At 36.5% G+C, this 16,684-nt stretch overlaps 1 protein-coding gene across 2 annotated transcripts in view; it reads left to right on the forward strand.

Moving 5' to 3' along the window:
• Positions 1-16,684, forward strand: part of DENND4C (DENN domain containing 4C) — a 125,514-nt gene that overhangs the window by 77,216 nt on the left and 31,614 nt on the right. Inside the window, exons 17-23 of one of the 2 annotated variants that reach the window (XM_024747153.1) lie at positions 1,036-1,242; positions 6,006-6,134; positions 6,326-6,470; positions 6,747-6,893; positions 11,654-11,776; positions 12,627-12,773; positions 15,369-16,531. In XM_024747153.1, coding sequence (XP_024602921.1) covers positions 1,036-1,242; positions 6,006-6,134; positions 6,326-6,470; positions 6,747-6,893; positions 11,654-11,776; positions 12,627-12,773; positions 15,369-16,531 — 2,061 coding nt within the window. The remainder of the gene's footprint in view (positions 1-1,035; positions 1,243-6,005; positions 6,135-6,325; positions 6,471-6,746; positions 6,894-11,653; positions 11,777-12,626; positions 12,774-15,368; positions 16,532-16,684) is intronic. The other variant, XM_024747154.1, reaches the window with a different exon arrangement.

The raw sequence follows: 16,684 nt of genomic DNA on the forward strand, positions 1-16,684 counted from the left end.
TGGGGGTCTACAAAACATGGAAAATTTCAGAATGAAATTCTTAGTTCAGGTTTTACCAATTCATGCACAGTCCCTCAAATCCTAGGGGTAACCTGAGGTGATCCTTAATCCCATATAGTACACAATTCTCTCAGTGTTGTCTGAGGGGAATTTTTTTTTTAACCATTATCAGCTTAATAAAGGCAAGTTTTTTTAATGTGACAATTTTGCTACTACATCTTTAAATCTCATTTTCACCAGAATTTTTTTTCCAGGCAAGTCTCTTGGAAATAGAGCTCATAACAGTATGTTTATTTAGGACACATCCAGCAGAGGGATCTTTAGTGCAAAGCAGACAGTGGCAGTCTGACATGTGTGGAGAGCTCTATAGTTTCTGGGAATAGGTAGAGTTTGATAATGCTCAGCAGGTGACTTTGATACCTTTTTCTCTCTTCCACCTAAATCAGAATGAAAATCAGAACTAGAAAACATGCCATAAAACTGTTAGGTAGGAAGGTCTGTGATCTTTCTCAGACTATGTTGCCTGCAAAGGAATAGGTCTTTTTAACGAATCAGTCAGTGAAGGAATTAACACAGAAGGTAGAGTGGAAATCTTGGTGGGGAATAGCCTAGGGCATCTTAAACTTTTTATCAGGGGGAAGAGTGAGAAGACTGACTTTTCAAGAATGATTCTATAGAACTATAAGCTATAAATGAAATCCCTTTCATTCATCAAACATATGAGTGCCTTCTGTGTGAGGGGCACTTAGTTACCCATTGTATTATAATAATATGAATGATCTCTGATTTTAAGGAGTTTCTAGTCTATTAGGAGACACCTGCTTGCCAAATAGTTAAAATACAGTATAAAGTGCTTCTATAGAAAGAACCATGGGGCACTAAGTAGGAAGCCATTCACAAAAGCAAAACTATGAAATGCTTGATTTTAGAGTCAAATTTTACATTAAATTCCTCTCTTCCTTTTACTTCTCACTTTTCCTGTCATACTAATGAATTTTAGTGAATGTCATGATGTTTTATTTATTCTCTTTCTAGGAGATAAAAACAGCTCAAAAGTTGGCGAAGAGATGTTACACAAATCCACCACAATGGGCCAAGTGTCTCTTCAGTCACTGTTACAGTTTATGGTTTATTTGTCTCCCAGCCTATGTTAGAGTTTCTCATCCTAAGGTCAGAGCACTTCAGCAGGCATATGATGTACTTATTAAGATGAGGAAAACAGATGTGGATCCTCTAGATGAGGCAAGTATAACAAATTGAGTTACTGTTACTAAGATAAATTTTATTTGTATTTTTAAGAAAATTTAGGTCTCAGTTGCTTTCCAGTATCCTCGAATATTTTCATTAAGTAGGAAAGGTAAAATTGTTATCCTGTTTCATAGAGCTAATACTTATTATTTTAAAATACATTTATTTTAAAATTATTGCTTTAAAATGCAGCAGAGGGCTTCCCTGGTGGCACAGTGGTTGAGAGTCCGCCTGCTGATGCAGGGGACACGGATTCGTGCCCCGGTCCGGGAGGATCCTACATGCCGCGGAGCGGCTGGGCCCGTGAGCCATGGCCGCTGAGCCTGCGCGTCCGGAGCCTGTGCTCCGCAACGGGAGAGGCCACAACAGTGAGAGGCCCGCGTACCGCAAAAAAAAAAAAAAAAAAAATGCAGCAGAGACTGACTCCCTTAGACCAGACTGTTTGCCCTTGATAAATAGAAAAAAATATTGACTTAATTTTATTCTCAAGATAACTTCATTAGGAAGCAAATAGGCCTTTAGTAAGTGGCTCTCCACTTAGGACCTGTGTCCTAGGTGAGTTACATAACCTATCTGTGTTTCAGATTATGTGTCTGAAAATGGAGGTCTGAGTTTCTCAACCTTGGCACTGTTGACATTTTGGCCCACATCATTTTTTACTGTGGGGTCCTATCCTGTACGTGGTAGGATGTTTAGCAGCATCCCTGGCCTCTGTGCACTAGGTGCCAGTAGCTCCGTGCAATCAAAAATGTCTGCAGACATTGCCAGATGTCACCAGGGGGATAAAATTGCCCCACTGAGGTATATGATATTTAGTTCCTATCCTCAAATGGTTAATTTGACAGTTAAATCAGTTAATGTACATAGTGTGCCTAGACGAGTACCTGGCTAATGGTAAGCGCTCAGTGAACAGTGTGCTACATCTCTTAAGCCTGAGAACCATCCTCAGAGATAAGTAGTGGTATTATCCAACTAACGGTTGAAGAAACTGAGTTACTTATTTAGCCCTTCTCGTTGCTGTTTTTCCCTTTAAAAGTTACTTTTGGTGTTAAAATAACTAAAATGATTATTTAGAACCGGATTAGAATTTAAAATGAAGTTGGAATAAAAATTCAGAGTAATGGGTGTTTGGGGAGAAGGAGAGAGCACCAGGTTAGAAGAGAAATGCGATTGAGGAGGGGCACATTATAGGCTTCAGCAATAACTGTAATTTTCTCCTCTTATAAAATAAAAAAGATCTGAAACTGAGAAAGCATGTACGTTATTAAGATTTGATAATGCTTGTGAGCACACTAAAACTCATTTTTCTCTAAGTATTATCTGTTTTAAAAAACTTTTCAAATGAAAAGATAAAGTTATAAAACAAGTAAAATATCCATTCTCACATTTGATTACATTTTCTCTCATCTGATGTTAATAAAACTATTTGGAGGGCTTCCCTGGTGGCGCAGTGTTTGGGAGTCCGCCTGCCGATGCAGGGGACATGGGTTCGTGCCCCGGTCCAGGAAGATCCCACATGCCGCAGAGCGGGTGGGCCCGTGAGCCATGGCTGCTGAGCCTGCGCATCTGGAGCCTGTGCTCCGCAACGGGAGAGACCGCAGCAGTGAGAGGCCCGCGTACCGCAAAAAAAACTATTTGGAAATTAAAAGTGCTTGATCAGAATTAGTGTTTTGTACCTCATACATTTTAATGTTTTAAAAAACTTATTCTGATAGAGATATATCTAAGATAATATATCTAAGATATATTTTAAGATATGCTTTAACTTTGTGCAAGCACAGAATATTTTTAATGTGCTTTAAAATACGCTCTATGAGAGAGCTAGTCTTAATTTTGTTACTGCACTCTAAACTCAAAGCACAATACTTGATTAAGTTTCTTTGATAAGTTCATAAGACAAATTGCCTGAAAAGTAATCTCCTCTATAGATATTAAGATTCTAAGGTAGTCTTTGTTCCAAGTAATTACATTCTCCTGTTTTCTAACATGAGCAATTATGACTAGTAAGCTAAAAAAGTTTTTTAGACTTTTTTCCCAATAAACACTCTGATAGGAGGCTTAAAAATTTGGAGGTTAATTTGTTGTATTCCTACTTCTAACAAGTTATATTGACAGATTTGTAGTCACCTGAAGTAACTACATCTCTACAACTGGAAGAAAGAAATGTTTCTTTATTTTAAAACTTAAGGATGCATATTTGCTTGGCATATTTGATGCATTTTATTTGTTTATTGATTACACACAGAATAAGCACATTAAGATTTTCACAGTATTTTTATGTACATTATTTCCTTTGGTATTCCCAGCAACTCTATGAGGCAGTTATATATTAGCTATATTTTACAAAGAAAGAAATTTGAAACTTAGATGAAATGACACACATAAGGCCACCTAGCAAGGAAGTGGTTTTGATTTTTAGGTTCATACTCCATTAGAACCCACTGTCTCATTCATATGTTTAATGTTTTGACAGCTTTGTGTTCTACATGTTATGTTGGCAGAAGTTGTAATAACGTAGATTTTTAAATACAACAAGTAGAGACCCAGAAATAGCATATGCCATGTAGGCTAAATTAAAGTTAAAATGCATAGTGTGTTTTGCTTTTAATACTATTTATTAAATTTTTAATGGAAATGAAATGTTTGTGTCAAGCTTATCTTACCTTGTCTCATCAGTCTATTCATATAGATATTGTTGTACATTGCTGAGTAACAAACCACCCCAGAACTTAGTGGCTTAAAATAACCATTTTATTAAATCTTATTATTTTATTTGCTGAAAATCCAGGAAGAATTTGCGGTAATTTTTCTGCTCCACATTGTATTACTTAGAATCACTTGGTTGTAATCAGTTGCTAGCTGGTCTGGTCTGGAAGGTCCAAGACAGCTTAACTCACATGCAGCCAGGTACCTTGGCAAGGTTATCTGGAAGGCTGGGCTCAGGTGGACCCCTCTTCCTCCATGTAGTCTCAGACCTCTCCATGTGGTACTTGGGCTTTTCTCATGATAGCTTAGCACTCCAAGAGCATTTGTTTCAAGAGGAAGTGGAAAGTGACCTTTCTTAAGGCTTAAGCCAGGAAACTGGTACAGTTGTCACTTCAGGCAAATTCTATTGGTCATGTAATCTCAGAGGCTTTCCCCCTCAATTAAGGGGAAGGGACATAGACTTCTCATGGGAGGAGTAGCAAAGAGTCTGTGGCCATCTTTTATCTAACATAGATATCCAAAAGGTATCATGTTGTAGGCAACAAAATACTGCAATTAAAAAATTATATCCTTGGCATTATTACTGTTTCTTTAGTTTGATGCCTGGCTCTTATACCGGTAAGCCTGGAAGTTTGGAGGAATAGTTTGTAGACTTCAGAATAAATTAATTGTCGAGAATGGTTTTGGAAAATTTCAGATTAATCCCAGTTTGACATAGAAAGTGATTTACTTCTTCATGGCTCATAGAATCTTAGAGTTGAATAGGACCTCAAGATATTTTAGTAAAACTTCAACCTAAACCTGAGATGTTGGAAGTCTGTAATATATGGGACCTTGCCTATGCTTGAGTTGGCTTTGTTAGAAAGTTTGTGTTTTATGCTGAGTTCAGTTCCACCTCCCTGTGGCTTTTTTGGGACTGCAGAAGCTGTTTACTGCTTCTTTCAAGTGACAACTCTTCAGATATTTGAAGAACTCTTGTGCCACATTCTTCTTAATCACGTCATACATCTTACCTAGTTCTCCCATTTGTTCCTAATTTATGTAGTTTCCTAACACTTCTTTAACCTAGTCATTTATGAAGTTACTCTAACAGTTTCTGAACTCCTCTGCTCCTAAATTAAACTTTCCATTTCTAGCTTTAGAGTACTCATCTTTATGATCCTCTGCCTCTTCACATCTCTTTCCCTACTTCATCTCTTGAATAAAATATCCTTTCTCAAATCTGTTTACTTTCCCCTTTAGTAGAGAGTGCAACTTGGCTTTATGGTACTCACAGTTGTTAAACAGCTCTGTTATAAACAGAGGACATTTTACAAGTCCCAAGAAGAGTATCTTTTTTATGTATCTTTTCTTATTCTCAGATTAAGCTCTAGTAGTCTTTGGCTGCCTTGTTCACTGCTTTTGTAAACTGGCTCACCTCTTTGCCAGGGATCCATGAGATTCCTGTTTCCTTCTTCATGGTTTCTACTGTTGTCTTCCAAATGTGATATTCTAACTTTTAGGAGTTCCCCATTGAGTCGTCTTCTTCTGATCAAATTTAGCCCTCTTCAGTAAACACATATTCTCAGAAAAGCCTTTGCTAATAATATTACAGTGTTTTTAACTTTCTTCTCATACTTTTTTTAAGACACGGGTTCATAGAATTCTTTTTGTTATGTAGGCATTCTGGAGATGCTGCTTTTAATTCCTTTGGCATAAAATATAGAACATGATTTGGGAGAGAGCTATTTTAATCATGCTTGATTTTAAAAACGAATTCCTTCTCATATTATGGAAAACAATAGTTGTTTTCTTTGTGTAAACTTAGTTACTGAAACAAACGGCACACGTGCCCATAGGTCTTATGTGGAAAAGTTAATCATGCTGGTACTTCCATTGATGAATAGTTTTAAAAAATAGTTTACCGAGACTCTCAAACCAGAACAAAGGAGAAAATAGTAATAACGATTGCTTAATAACTTTGAAAAGAAGAATTGAGTAAAGTCATTTAAAAATCTCTACAAGTCACAGACTAATATGCTAACTATTAATGTTTTGATGTTTTTTGTTAGGTGTGCTATCGAGTAGTAATGCAGCTTTGTGGACTTTGGGGTCATCCTGTCTTAGCAGTGAGAGTTTTATTTGAAATGAAAACTGCTAAAATAAAGCCAAATGCTATTACTTACGGCTATTATAATAAGGTAAGTAGGATTGACATTAGGCAATATATGCTGCTTATTAAGATTGATAAATTTATTATGCCTTTTATTTAAGAAACTTTTTTTAGACGTTTTGGGGTAGAATTCTTTTTGTATATATTATATGTGTATGTATTTTTTAAAAATTCAAATATTCCTAATAAAGATTATTTTAACCTTTATTTTACCTTTAGGTAGTTTTGGAGAGCCCGTGGCCTAGCAGTACCCGCAGTGGTATCTTCTTATGGATGAAGGTACGGAATGTGGTACGTGGCTTGGCACAATTTAGGCAGCCACTTAAAAATACCGTGCAAAAGTCACAGGTCTCCTCAATATCAGGTAATAAATGTGGTTGGAAAGATACTTTCTTGCTGAACCATAAGCTTTATAGACATATGAATTTTTACTTATATGAGGCAGTAAACGTAAATGAAATTCTAGTTTTGGTATTTTCATATACTACTAAAGATAGAGGTTGCCTAGTCCAAAATTATTTTCTTCTCTCACAAATTTAGAAAGTATTCTGCAACTTTAAATGAACTGTGAGTCACTCATGTTTAGTTTCAGAGATTACCAGTGCATGAGTTATTGAACTGCTGTTGTCCTTATCTTTAGCTCCTCAAAATGCCACAGGTGGAAGTGATGGGGACACGGTGAGCCACGGTAGTGTGGATAGTTCTAATGATGCTAACAGTGGGGAGCACACAGTCTTCGTCAGAGATTTAATCAGTCTTGATTCCACTGATAATCACTCTAGCACAGGTACTAAAATCTGGATTTTACTAACCCTTCACTTACTCTCATGTTAAGTCTTCCATTTTTTAAAAAAACTTTTACCTTCCTCTCTCAAGTTTGTGCAATATGAATACCTAAAAAATACCATACATAAATAAGGGGAGAAAGTACACCTCTGATTGCAGATCACTTCTCTTATTTCCTATAGTATAAAATAAACTTGGGAGTGCTGTGCAAAAGGCTCTTACATGGTACTTCTTTGTGTTTGTTCATCATTAATTTGTGAAAGTATATGATATAATTGTTAGGAATTGTGAGCTGAGGAACTTGACTGTTAGTGACACAATTGCAAATCTTCTTTTCATTAAGTGGATAATATTTATTAAAGATTAGAGATTATGAATATTAAAGAGGGAAGAAAATAAGTCACACACCACGAGAAAAACGTATTCTTTGCATAGTCATTACTTTAAATGACACTTCTTAAAATCTGAGAAACTATTGAAGCTGCTTTTACATACAAAGCTATGGGCATAATCTCTGTCCTCTGAAGTTAGAAATAAGCTTAATTAAAGTAGCACGTTGAGCAGATATATGTGTGTTGCACATCCTTCTCGTGTTTTTCTTTTTTGTTATTGTTAATATCTCAAGCTTTTCTTTAAAAAGAATTCTGAGTCTAATTCCTGTGCTTCATCTGATGAACTTGTCTCAATGACTGAAGTTTCCTTTTCTCTGCTCTTTGTTGCTCTGCTTTTTGCTCTGTGCTGTTTCTTGGTGCTGCATTTGTCCTTGGCTGTCATGGTGTGGGGTGCAGACAGACTTGTGTGACGTGAAGCTATGGATACACGTGTGCATTAATTCTACCCTTGAATGTTAACCACTTCAGGTAATTTCCCATTTATTAGGTTAAATTTTGCTGACATGCAAGGGTGGGGGAGAGGCCTTTTGTTATATTTTAAGTACTGTTGCAAGTGGAAAGCAATTTTAGTTTTCTTGGCTTTTTCTCCTTCAGATACGTGTAATCATATACATACTACTGAAAATACCCAACTAACGCTTTATGATCAATTTGCAAAGCATATTTATCTTAATTGAAAATATGCTATGCCTTGCTACAATTCTTATTTTGAGGGTGGTTTGTAGCATCATTGAGTCAAATAGTTTTATGAGCGTTAAAGATTTCAGTATTCCAGCTGTTAAGGTGGTTTTTGCTTGCTAAAACTGAACTGCTGATTCTTGTGCTAAAAACTATCCCCATAATTACAGAAGCATGTATAAATTGGTGAAAGTCAACATAAAGCTGTAAGTTGCAATCCTGTTTATAAATTAAATTTCTTTCAACATGTGGGAATTTTCATGAGACTTTCATTTGAAAACCACCTTCTTTTATTTCCTCCTGTATTTTTTTCCTAGTGCTTATAGAATAAATGGATTTCATTTATGGAAAATCAAGAAAATAATTTGTGGTATGAAACCATTTCACTAATGTTAATAATAGATAAACACTCTCCTTATCTCTCTGGATTTTTAAACTTGTCTCCTTTAAAGGCAAAAAAAACGATTTACTAGTAATTCTGGGAAACTGCATAAAGATTCCATATTCCCCAGTTGGGGAAGAAACTTCAGATCCCTTTTTCATATATTTCTTTTAAGCTACATTTCAAATGACTGAAGCTCTGATACTGAATTTACAGTGATTATGTGTCTCTGTAGAGTTTCTGGTGATACCATCTGATATTTTTGGAGACTTCCAGCCCAGATGCTTAAGTTACTCTTTTCATTAAGGATTATCTCACAGAATCTTTCCACTTAGTACCTGATACTGAGTCACTTAGCTTGTTGAGGGCATGTCTGGGTTTAATCAGTTTACTCAGTACCCAGTCTAGTGTCCATTTCATGGCACTGTAATGCTTTTACCAGACTTTCTGAGGGGGGCCAATAAAAAAAAAAAAAAGACTGAAAGAAGTCATTCTAAATAGCAGTATTTTTTTTAATTAAAAAGTTTTTTAATCGAAGTACAGAGTTACAGTATTGTGATAATTTCAGGTGTACAGTGATTCAGTTATATACACATACACACATACATATATATTCTTTTTCAGATTCTTTTCCCTTATAGGTTATTACAACATATTGAGTATAGTTCCCTGTGCTATATAGCAGGTCCTTGTTGGTTATCTAAATAGCAGGTTTTTTTAAAGCTTAATTCTTTTGTTATATGGCGAACCCAAAGTTTGAAAGGCAGTTTAAAAAGTGGTAGAAAGTGAAAAAATAAAAAGTGGGGCTTCCCTGGTGGTGCAGTGGTTGGGAGTCCGCCTGCCGATGCAGGGGACGCGGGTTCGTGCCCCGGTCCGGGAGGATCCCACATGCTGCGGAGCGGCTGGGCCCTTGAGCCATGGCCGCTGGGCCTGCGCGTCCGGAGCCTGTGCTCCGCAGCAGGAGAGGCCGCAGCAGTGAGAGCCCCGCATACCACAAAAAAAAAATAAAAATAAAAAGTGGGCTTCCCTGGTGGCGCAGTGGTTGGGAGTCCGCCTGCCGATGCAGGGGACGCGGGTTCGTGCCCCGGTCCGGGAGGATCCCACATGCTGCGGAGCGGCTGGGCCCGTGAGCCATGGCCGCTGAGCCTGCGCGTCCGGAGCCTGTGCTCCGCAGCGGGAGAGGCCACAACAGTGAGAGGCCCTCGTACCGCAAAAAAAAAAAAAAAAGTGGTAGACAGTGGAAGGCACTATATTTTTTGTTTTATGTGTTTTTCATTGACATCCTTTATAATGATCCCCTGGTAACCTGCCTTTATTTCAGCTTTAATTTTAAACTTATTAAATGTTTCAAGAATAGTATGAAGAACTCTTGAATAACTTTTATTTAGTTTCATTCACTTTTAGTTTGACACATTTGCTTTATCAGTTTCTTTCTGTACACATGCACTTTTTTCCCCTAAATTATGTGAGAGCAGATTGCATACATCTTGCCCTTTTACCTCTTAATACTTCAGTGGTATTTGCTCTTACATAACCACAGTATAGTTTCCAAATTCAGGAAAACATTGTTTTACTTCTTTAATGTATAGTCTGTATTCCAGTGTTGTCAGCTATAATGTCCTTTGTGGTACTTTAACTCCTCTTTAGTCTCCTTTAACCAGGCACAGTTCCCCACCTTTTCTTTGTCTTTCGTAACCTTGACCTTTTTGAAGAATACGTCCAGTTATTTTGTGGAATGCTGCCAAATTTGATTAGATTAGGTTATGCATCCATGGCTCTTCTACAAAAATTATGTTAAATCCTTCTGAGATTATCACAACCCAGAGGCACACAATGTCTGTCTGCCCCTCATTGGTAACGTTAATTTTTATCACTTGATGTCAGTGTTTGGTTTCTATTAGTTACCATTATCCCCCTTGCAGATAATAAGCTATTTGTGAAGAGACACTGAGACTATGCAACAATATCTTCTTTTTCATCACACTTTCTCTTTTAAATTTATCATCCATTGATGATTCTTGCCTGAACCAATCGTTTTACTGTGATGGCTGTAAGGTGGTGATTTTGCCAACTCTATTGTCCCCTCACATTTATAAGATAATATTCTTTTGAATGTTCTTTAGAAATGTCCTCTCATGTTTTTGAGCACTTGCTTTCTTGCATAACAAAACGTTCCTGGCTCATTCTTGTACCTTCCCTGACTGAGCTCTGGAATCGGCCTTTTCTTCAAGGATCCCAGGTTCCTTTTAATGGGCAATAGATTTTAGAAACGAATGTCTGGGCTGTAGAAATGCTTACTCCCTCCAGGGTGTTGTCGTTCTAGACTTTTTCAGCAGAGGTAGAAAAATGTGTATGTATTTTAGAAATACTTCTAATTCCAAATCAGCCCCACAGGTTTTTCTTTGCCTTCCTTCATTTCACTTTTTAAAGATCTCTCTTCTTCCACTGTAAGAATCTTGGCTCCCAACATCATCACATTTACTCATTTGCTCAGTCCTACAGTGCACATAATATAATTTCAGAATTGCTATATCCATTCCCCTGTGAGAAATAAACCTAAGGAGTTTAGGATTTGACTGTTACCCCCCATGACTAGGGTATATACTCAGAATAATGTGTTAAAAGTTACACAGTTAAAAGTTAAAAGTTACACATTACATTAGTCCTCCCCCATCCTTTCAGTGTGATCATGTTATTCATAAACAATTGGTTTTGTTTGTTTCTGTGTGTATTCAGTTTTAGTTACACCCTGGCCCTCAGTTTTGCTGATTTAAGTTTTTGAACTTGTAGAAGTTAATACATTTCCAAAAATAAAAACAATATGATAACCATATTTAGAGAAGTTTCCTCTCTCTCAATCCCTTCCATCCTATTTTCCCCCATCCCTTGTAGGTAACCAGTTTTGTTTTCTGGTTTATTATTCCTGCATTTCTTTTTGCAAAAGTAAGCAGATATATGTTTGTTTTATTTCCACTTCTTTCTTACGCAAAAGGTAGCATTCTGTAGATGCACTCTAAAAGAAACTTTCGAAACATCTTATCCAAATCTACTAATTTATAGGTAAGGAAATTAAATTAAGATTCACTGCTTCCAAGTGTGTAATGGTTTTTAGTCTTTGATGTTCCTGTTTCTACTGTTCTTTGATTCTTACCATTGTTGTAAAATGTTTTGTGTGCTTCATGAGCTTTCTTCTCTTCTTTTTTTTACAAGTTTAATTGTGTAAGTTGGTGGAATTTCCTTTTGACATTTTATAGCTGGACTATAAATATATGAAAACATTTATATGTCAGCCTACATTCTTTTTAACAGGTGGTCAGTCTGACCAAGGCTATGGGTCTAAGGATGAACTTATAAAGGACGATGCAGAAATTCATGTGCCTGAAGAACAAGTATCAGGAGACTTGATAACCAAAACAAAAGTGCAAACAGAAGGTTAAGTACTGATGTTTACTAGCTTTACTTAGAAAAATACCTATATTAATTAAAAGTCTTATTTGATAATTTTGGTGATAATTTCCAGAAATGTAAAGTCTGGGCTTATAAGATACTATGTACTCTTATATATGATAGATTTTTGGTAGTCTCTGAATTTTAGAATTTAAGAGATCTTTAGAGACTCTGTAGGTCAACCCTCAAGTTTGTAGGAAACTGCAGCCCATCAAGGTATTCATTTGCCAGTGTTAAATAACTACTTTGTGACAGAACCAGGACTAAACTCTGAGTCATCAAACTTTTATTTTAAAATGCTCTTTCACTAGAAGTCCTTCAAATATCTAAGTCGATAATTTTCATTTGTAGGTTCCAATATAGTCTGTGTAGTTTTCTCTTTTTTAGGGGACTCATTGAGATAGAAATGAGAAATGATTTGTAGTAGTCATTTTAAGGAAATATGGAGAAATATTTTGGCTTTTTGATAATACGATGGTCTTCCTGTCTTCTTACGAAAAAGTACAGTTTCTTTAATGATGTCACTTACTTTATGCTCTAGAATTATGCAGAAGCAAGCCCCTCTCCTACTTGACAAGTGATGAGGAGTGTGACAGAAGGCCAAAGCCTTAATTTATTCACTCAGGAATGCTCAAGTTAGGATTATGAATGTTAAAGCATTTATTTCAGTCAGTACTGGCAACATTTATGGCATAAAATAAATCAGTAATAAAATAGAGAAAAAGTATTCACCCCCACTTAGAGAAAAAATACATAAAATATATTTTAAAAATACTTTGTTTCTGTTCAATACTGGCAAAAATAGAAATGATAACATCCAGATATTTTTTCCCAGAGGTATGCGATGTCTCTGCTGTTGTGGCCAAACATTCACAACCTAGTGCAGAGCCCCCGAGTCCTCCTGAGCCTCCTGCATGGGGCGGCAGTATTGTGAAAGTTCCATCTGGTATATTTGATGTCAATGGCAGGAAAAGTAGCACTGGTGAGTCTTTACATATTGGTTATCACATATTTAAAATACACTTCTATAGGTACATGTGTGTCTTTAATGACATTATAAATTGCTAACTTAATTGTAATGAACATGCTAAAGAGCCAGAAGTAAGCTGAATCCTATAAATATGCTAAAGAAGAAATTAAAATAGTTATTTAAAGATAATTCATTTTTAAAAGGAAGGGTATTAAGTGTGTTTAGTTGTTATTTGGAATACCTTTTCTTATAGTGCTTGTTCTGAGTTCCGTCCTCCTTTCCTATGGTTGATAATGAGAGAGGACTGTAGGACGGGCCTGCTATACTCATCCTAACAGAGAGGCAGTTATGTGGTCAAATTCCAAAGGGCTTGTGTGTGGCAGAGTAATTCCTAAGCCTGAAGGGAAATGGAAGAAAAAGATTCACATCACTTAACGTTCTGCACAAAAATACCAGCGGGTCTTTAATTTTTGCCCAATTATTCTAGGTACCCTGAGCCACTTTCTGTTTATGGTTAAGTATTTGTAATGAATAACTCTGTTGTGTGTGACTCCCATGAATTTGTGTTTACTGCCTTCAATTATGTGTAGTCCTCCTAAGTACCCTTAAGGCATACGTCTTAAGTGTATGATTTTAAAAGACAATGAAATTGGCCTGTGTCATTTGCCTTTTGTTAGTAGTAGCTACAGTTCACGTCCCTAAAGTCAGCAGTCTATCTGTAAGTGTATCTATTGTATGACTTTATAGAAATTAATTCGCTCAGCTTTTTAAGTCAATGTGGAAATACTCCTTATTCCTAAAGTTTTTTTTTTTTTTTTTTTTAATTGTGATACCAAGTTCGGTTATTTTACAGGGAGTGAGGGGATAGTGTTTTGCTAATGAGGTGGAGCTACAGATGTTTTGAAAAAAATAATTGATATATATATTCTTTATCCCATTTTCCCAACCTATTGATAGCAGGTTAAAAAAAAAAAAAAGGAGGACAGTTTTCTTTATCAGAGGTTTAGAATCTTCTCAGAATATTGAAATGGACATGGTCTGGGGACTGGTGCATTTTCTTCTCTTTTTATTGATCTTATTTCCATGTTACATTTTGATGTAGGAAGATTTGTTCTATTAAGAAAAGAGGAGGTGGTAATGAGGCTTTTTCCAATATATCAAACAGTCAATTTTATTTTAAAATTGAACAAAATGTGACACTAAATTTCCTAGAAATGATATGAGAACCAGTAAATTTGCAAAGATCTTTTCTCAAATATTGTTAAAAGTTTTCAAAGCAGGTACAAACTTCGGAGTTATAAAATAGGCTAATTTAATTCCCTTAAATGCTTTAAAATATCTCTAAATGCTTATTATTCTGTTTAATTGGAAAGATTATGATTATTAATAGATACCAATTTGGAATATTAAAAAGAACCTTGAAATCAATTTGGAAGATTAAAAAAAAGATCTTATCATAATGACAACTTTCCCTTCCAAACTCCCAGGTCATTATACTTTTTAAAAAACAAATGAGAGGGCTTCCCTGGTGGCACAGTGGTTGAGAGTCCGCCTGCCGATTCAGGGGATGCAGGTTCATGCACCGGTCTGGGAAGATCCCACGTGCCGCGGAGCCTGCACGTCCGGAGCCTGTGCTCCGCAATGGGAGGGGCCACGGCAGTGAGAGGCCCGCGTACTGCAAAAACAAAACAAAAAACAAAAAAAATGAGAATCCTAAATATGAATGGGTAGACTTAAGTTCTGCTAATGATGCAACTAGAAATAGCTTTTGGTCTTGGCGTGGAAAAAATTGCATGGTAGCAAAGAGTTAATGACTGCCTGCATCCCCCAAAGGTGGGGGAGGTTCCTACAGACACTGGCATAATTTTGTTCCACTTGCTCAAACAAGATTGACCTCTGTGAGGGCTGGGATTATGTCAGTTTTATTCTCCATTGTATTCTTAGCACCTCACATAGTGGATGCTAGTAGGAATTCAGATATTTGTTGAAGGAATAAACATATCTGAACAAATTTTGGCTATTCAGATTTTAGCAGGCTTCTTGGAATCTGCCGATTCTAAGTGCTCCATTCTAGATCCTTTTACTTTGGAGAAGTAAGGCTTTGGCTATAGCAAATATATAATTTCTCTATGATTATGAATTTGCTTTCTGCAGGGTAGATTCCTGGCAAATACTTGTTGAATTAGATATATGAAACCCAAGATAGAAGAGCTTATTTCTTTTTAGGTCTGCTATTTAATGTGGAATATATTTCTTAAACTGAATATAAAACTCTTAAAATATAAAACATGTTTATAGATGTATATTTATTGATAAATGTGATATCTTTAGTGAACAGTACAGGTATATACAGTATATATTGCACGATCCTTTTTAAAAATGTGTGTATATGCATAGAGGATGAAAGGCAGATTATACATTAAAATGTTATCTCTGAGAGGCAGGGTTGAATGGAGTAATTTTTGGACTTTTTCTGTATACCGTCTTACCTTTCTGAATCTTTTACTTTGAGTATGTGTCACTTTCAAAAATTAGAAAAAAACAATTTTATAAAAGTTACATCAGAAAATAGAGATTTATTTTTAATACTGCACTTTCTCTTTTTAGGTAGTACACCAAATACACTGTTTTCTACTCAAGATCCAGTTGAAGATGCAGTCCTTGGTGAAGTTACTAATCTCAAGAAGAATGGTGATAGAGGAGAAAAAAGGCAAAAGCATTTTCCGGAGAGAAGCTGTAGTTTTAGTTCTGAAAGTCGAGCAGGAATGTTGCTTAAGAAGAGCAGTTTGGATTTAATTTCAAGTGAAGTGGCTATCATGATGGGAGCAGATGCCAGGATTCTCACAGCAGCACTGACGAGTCCTAAGACTTCTCCACTTCATATCGCAAGAACCCATAGCTTTGAGAGTATTAGCTGTCATCCAGCTGACACTAGGACTCGTGTGTCTGAAAGCACTTGGGATTCTGAGCACAGATCTTCATCGGTGTTAGAGATGCTTGAGGAAAGCCAAGAGTTCATAGAACCTGTAGTTGATGAAAATGTAGCTAAAACTCCTGTGACAAAGGATACATGTGACAGCCTACAAAATGACAGTAATCAGTCCAGAGACTTGAAAGCAGGATCCAAAGATCTAGTAAATAAGAGAAGTAGTTTATGTGGTGTTGCTAAAGCTATTGAGAGGGAAGATGTTGAAACTGGACTAGATCCTTTGTCACTTTTAGCCACTGAATGTATAGGAGAAAAAACTCCTGATTCAGAAGATAAGTTGTTTTCTCCAGTTATTGCACGTAATCTGGCTGATGAAATTGAAAGCTATATGAATCTAAAGAGTCCCTTGGGTAGCAAGTCTTCTAGTATGGAACTACATGGAGAGGGAAACAGAGAGCCTGGCACTACCAGTGCATTTATTCACCCTTTAGAGAGGAGATCAAGCCTACCTTTAGATCATGGTCCTGCAGCACAGGACAGTCCTGAAAGTGAAAAGAGCTCCCCTGCAGTGTCCAGATCTAAAACTTTTACTGGGCGTTTCCGGCAACAAACTCCCTCTCGAGGTCATAAAGAACGTTCAGCTTCTTTATCAGCACTGGTCCGTTCTTCACCACATGGCTCATTGGGTTCTGTGGTAAATTCTTTGTCAGGGCTAAAGCTGGACAATATACTCTCAGGACCCAAGATGGATGTGCTAAAATCTGGTATGAAACAAGCAGCTACAGTAGCCAGTAAGATGTGGGTAGCTGTATCATCTGCCTACAGCTATTCAGATGATGAGGTAAGAGTGTTTTATGTGTGTCATCTGTCTGATGTTGGAATGTTTGGAGTATTTTTTAATATATATATTATTATTTAGATATTTCTGGTAACTTTTTAATATTTTAAAACATGCATATCCTACTTCTTTCTTGAAATGACTTCAACATACATG

The sequence above is a fragment of the Neophocaena asiaeorientalis genome, unplaced genomic scaffold (assembly GCF_003031525.2).
Source record: "Neophocaena asiaeorientalis asiaeorientalis breed wild unplaced genomic scaffold, Neophocaena_asiaeorientalis_V1.1 scaffold260, whole genome shotgun sequence".
NCBI classification, from domain to species: domain Eukaryota; kingdom Metazoa; phylum Chordata; class Mammalia; order Artiodactyla; family Phocoenidae; genus Neophocaena; species Neophocaena asiaeorientalis.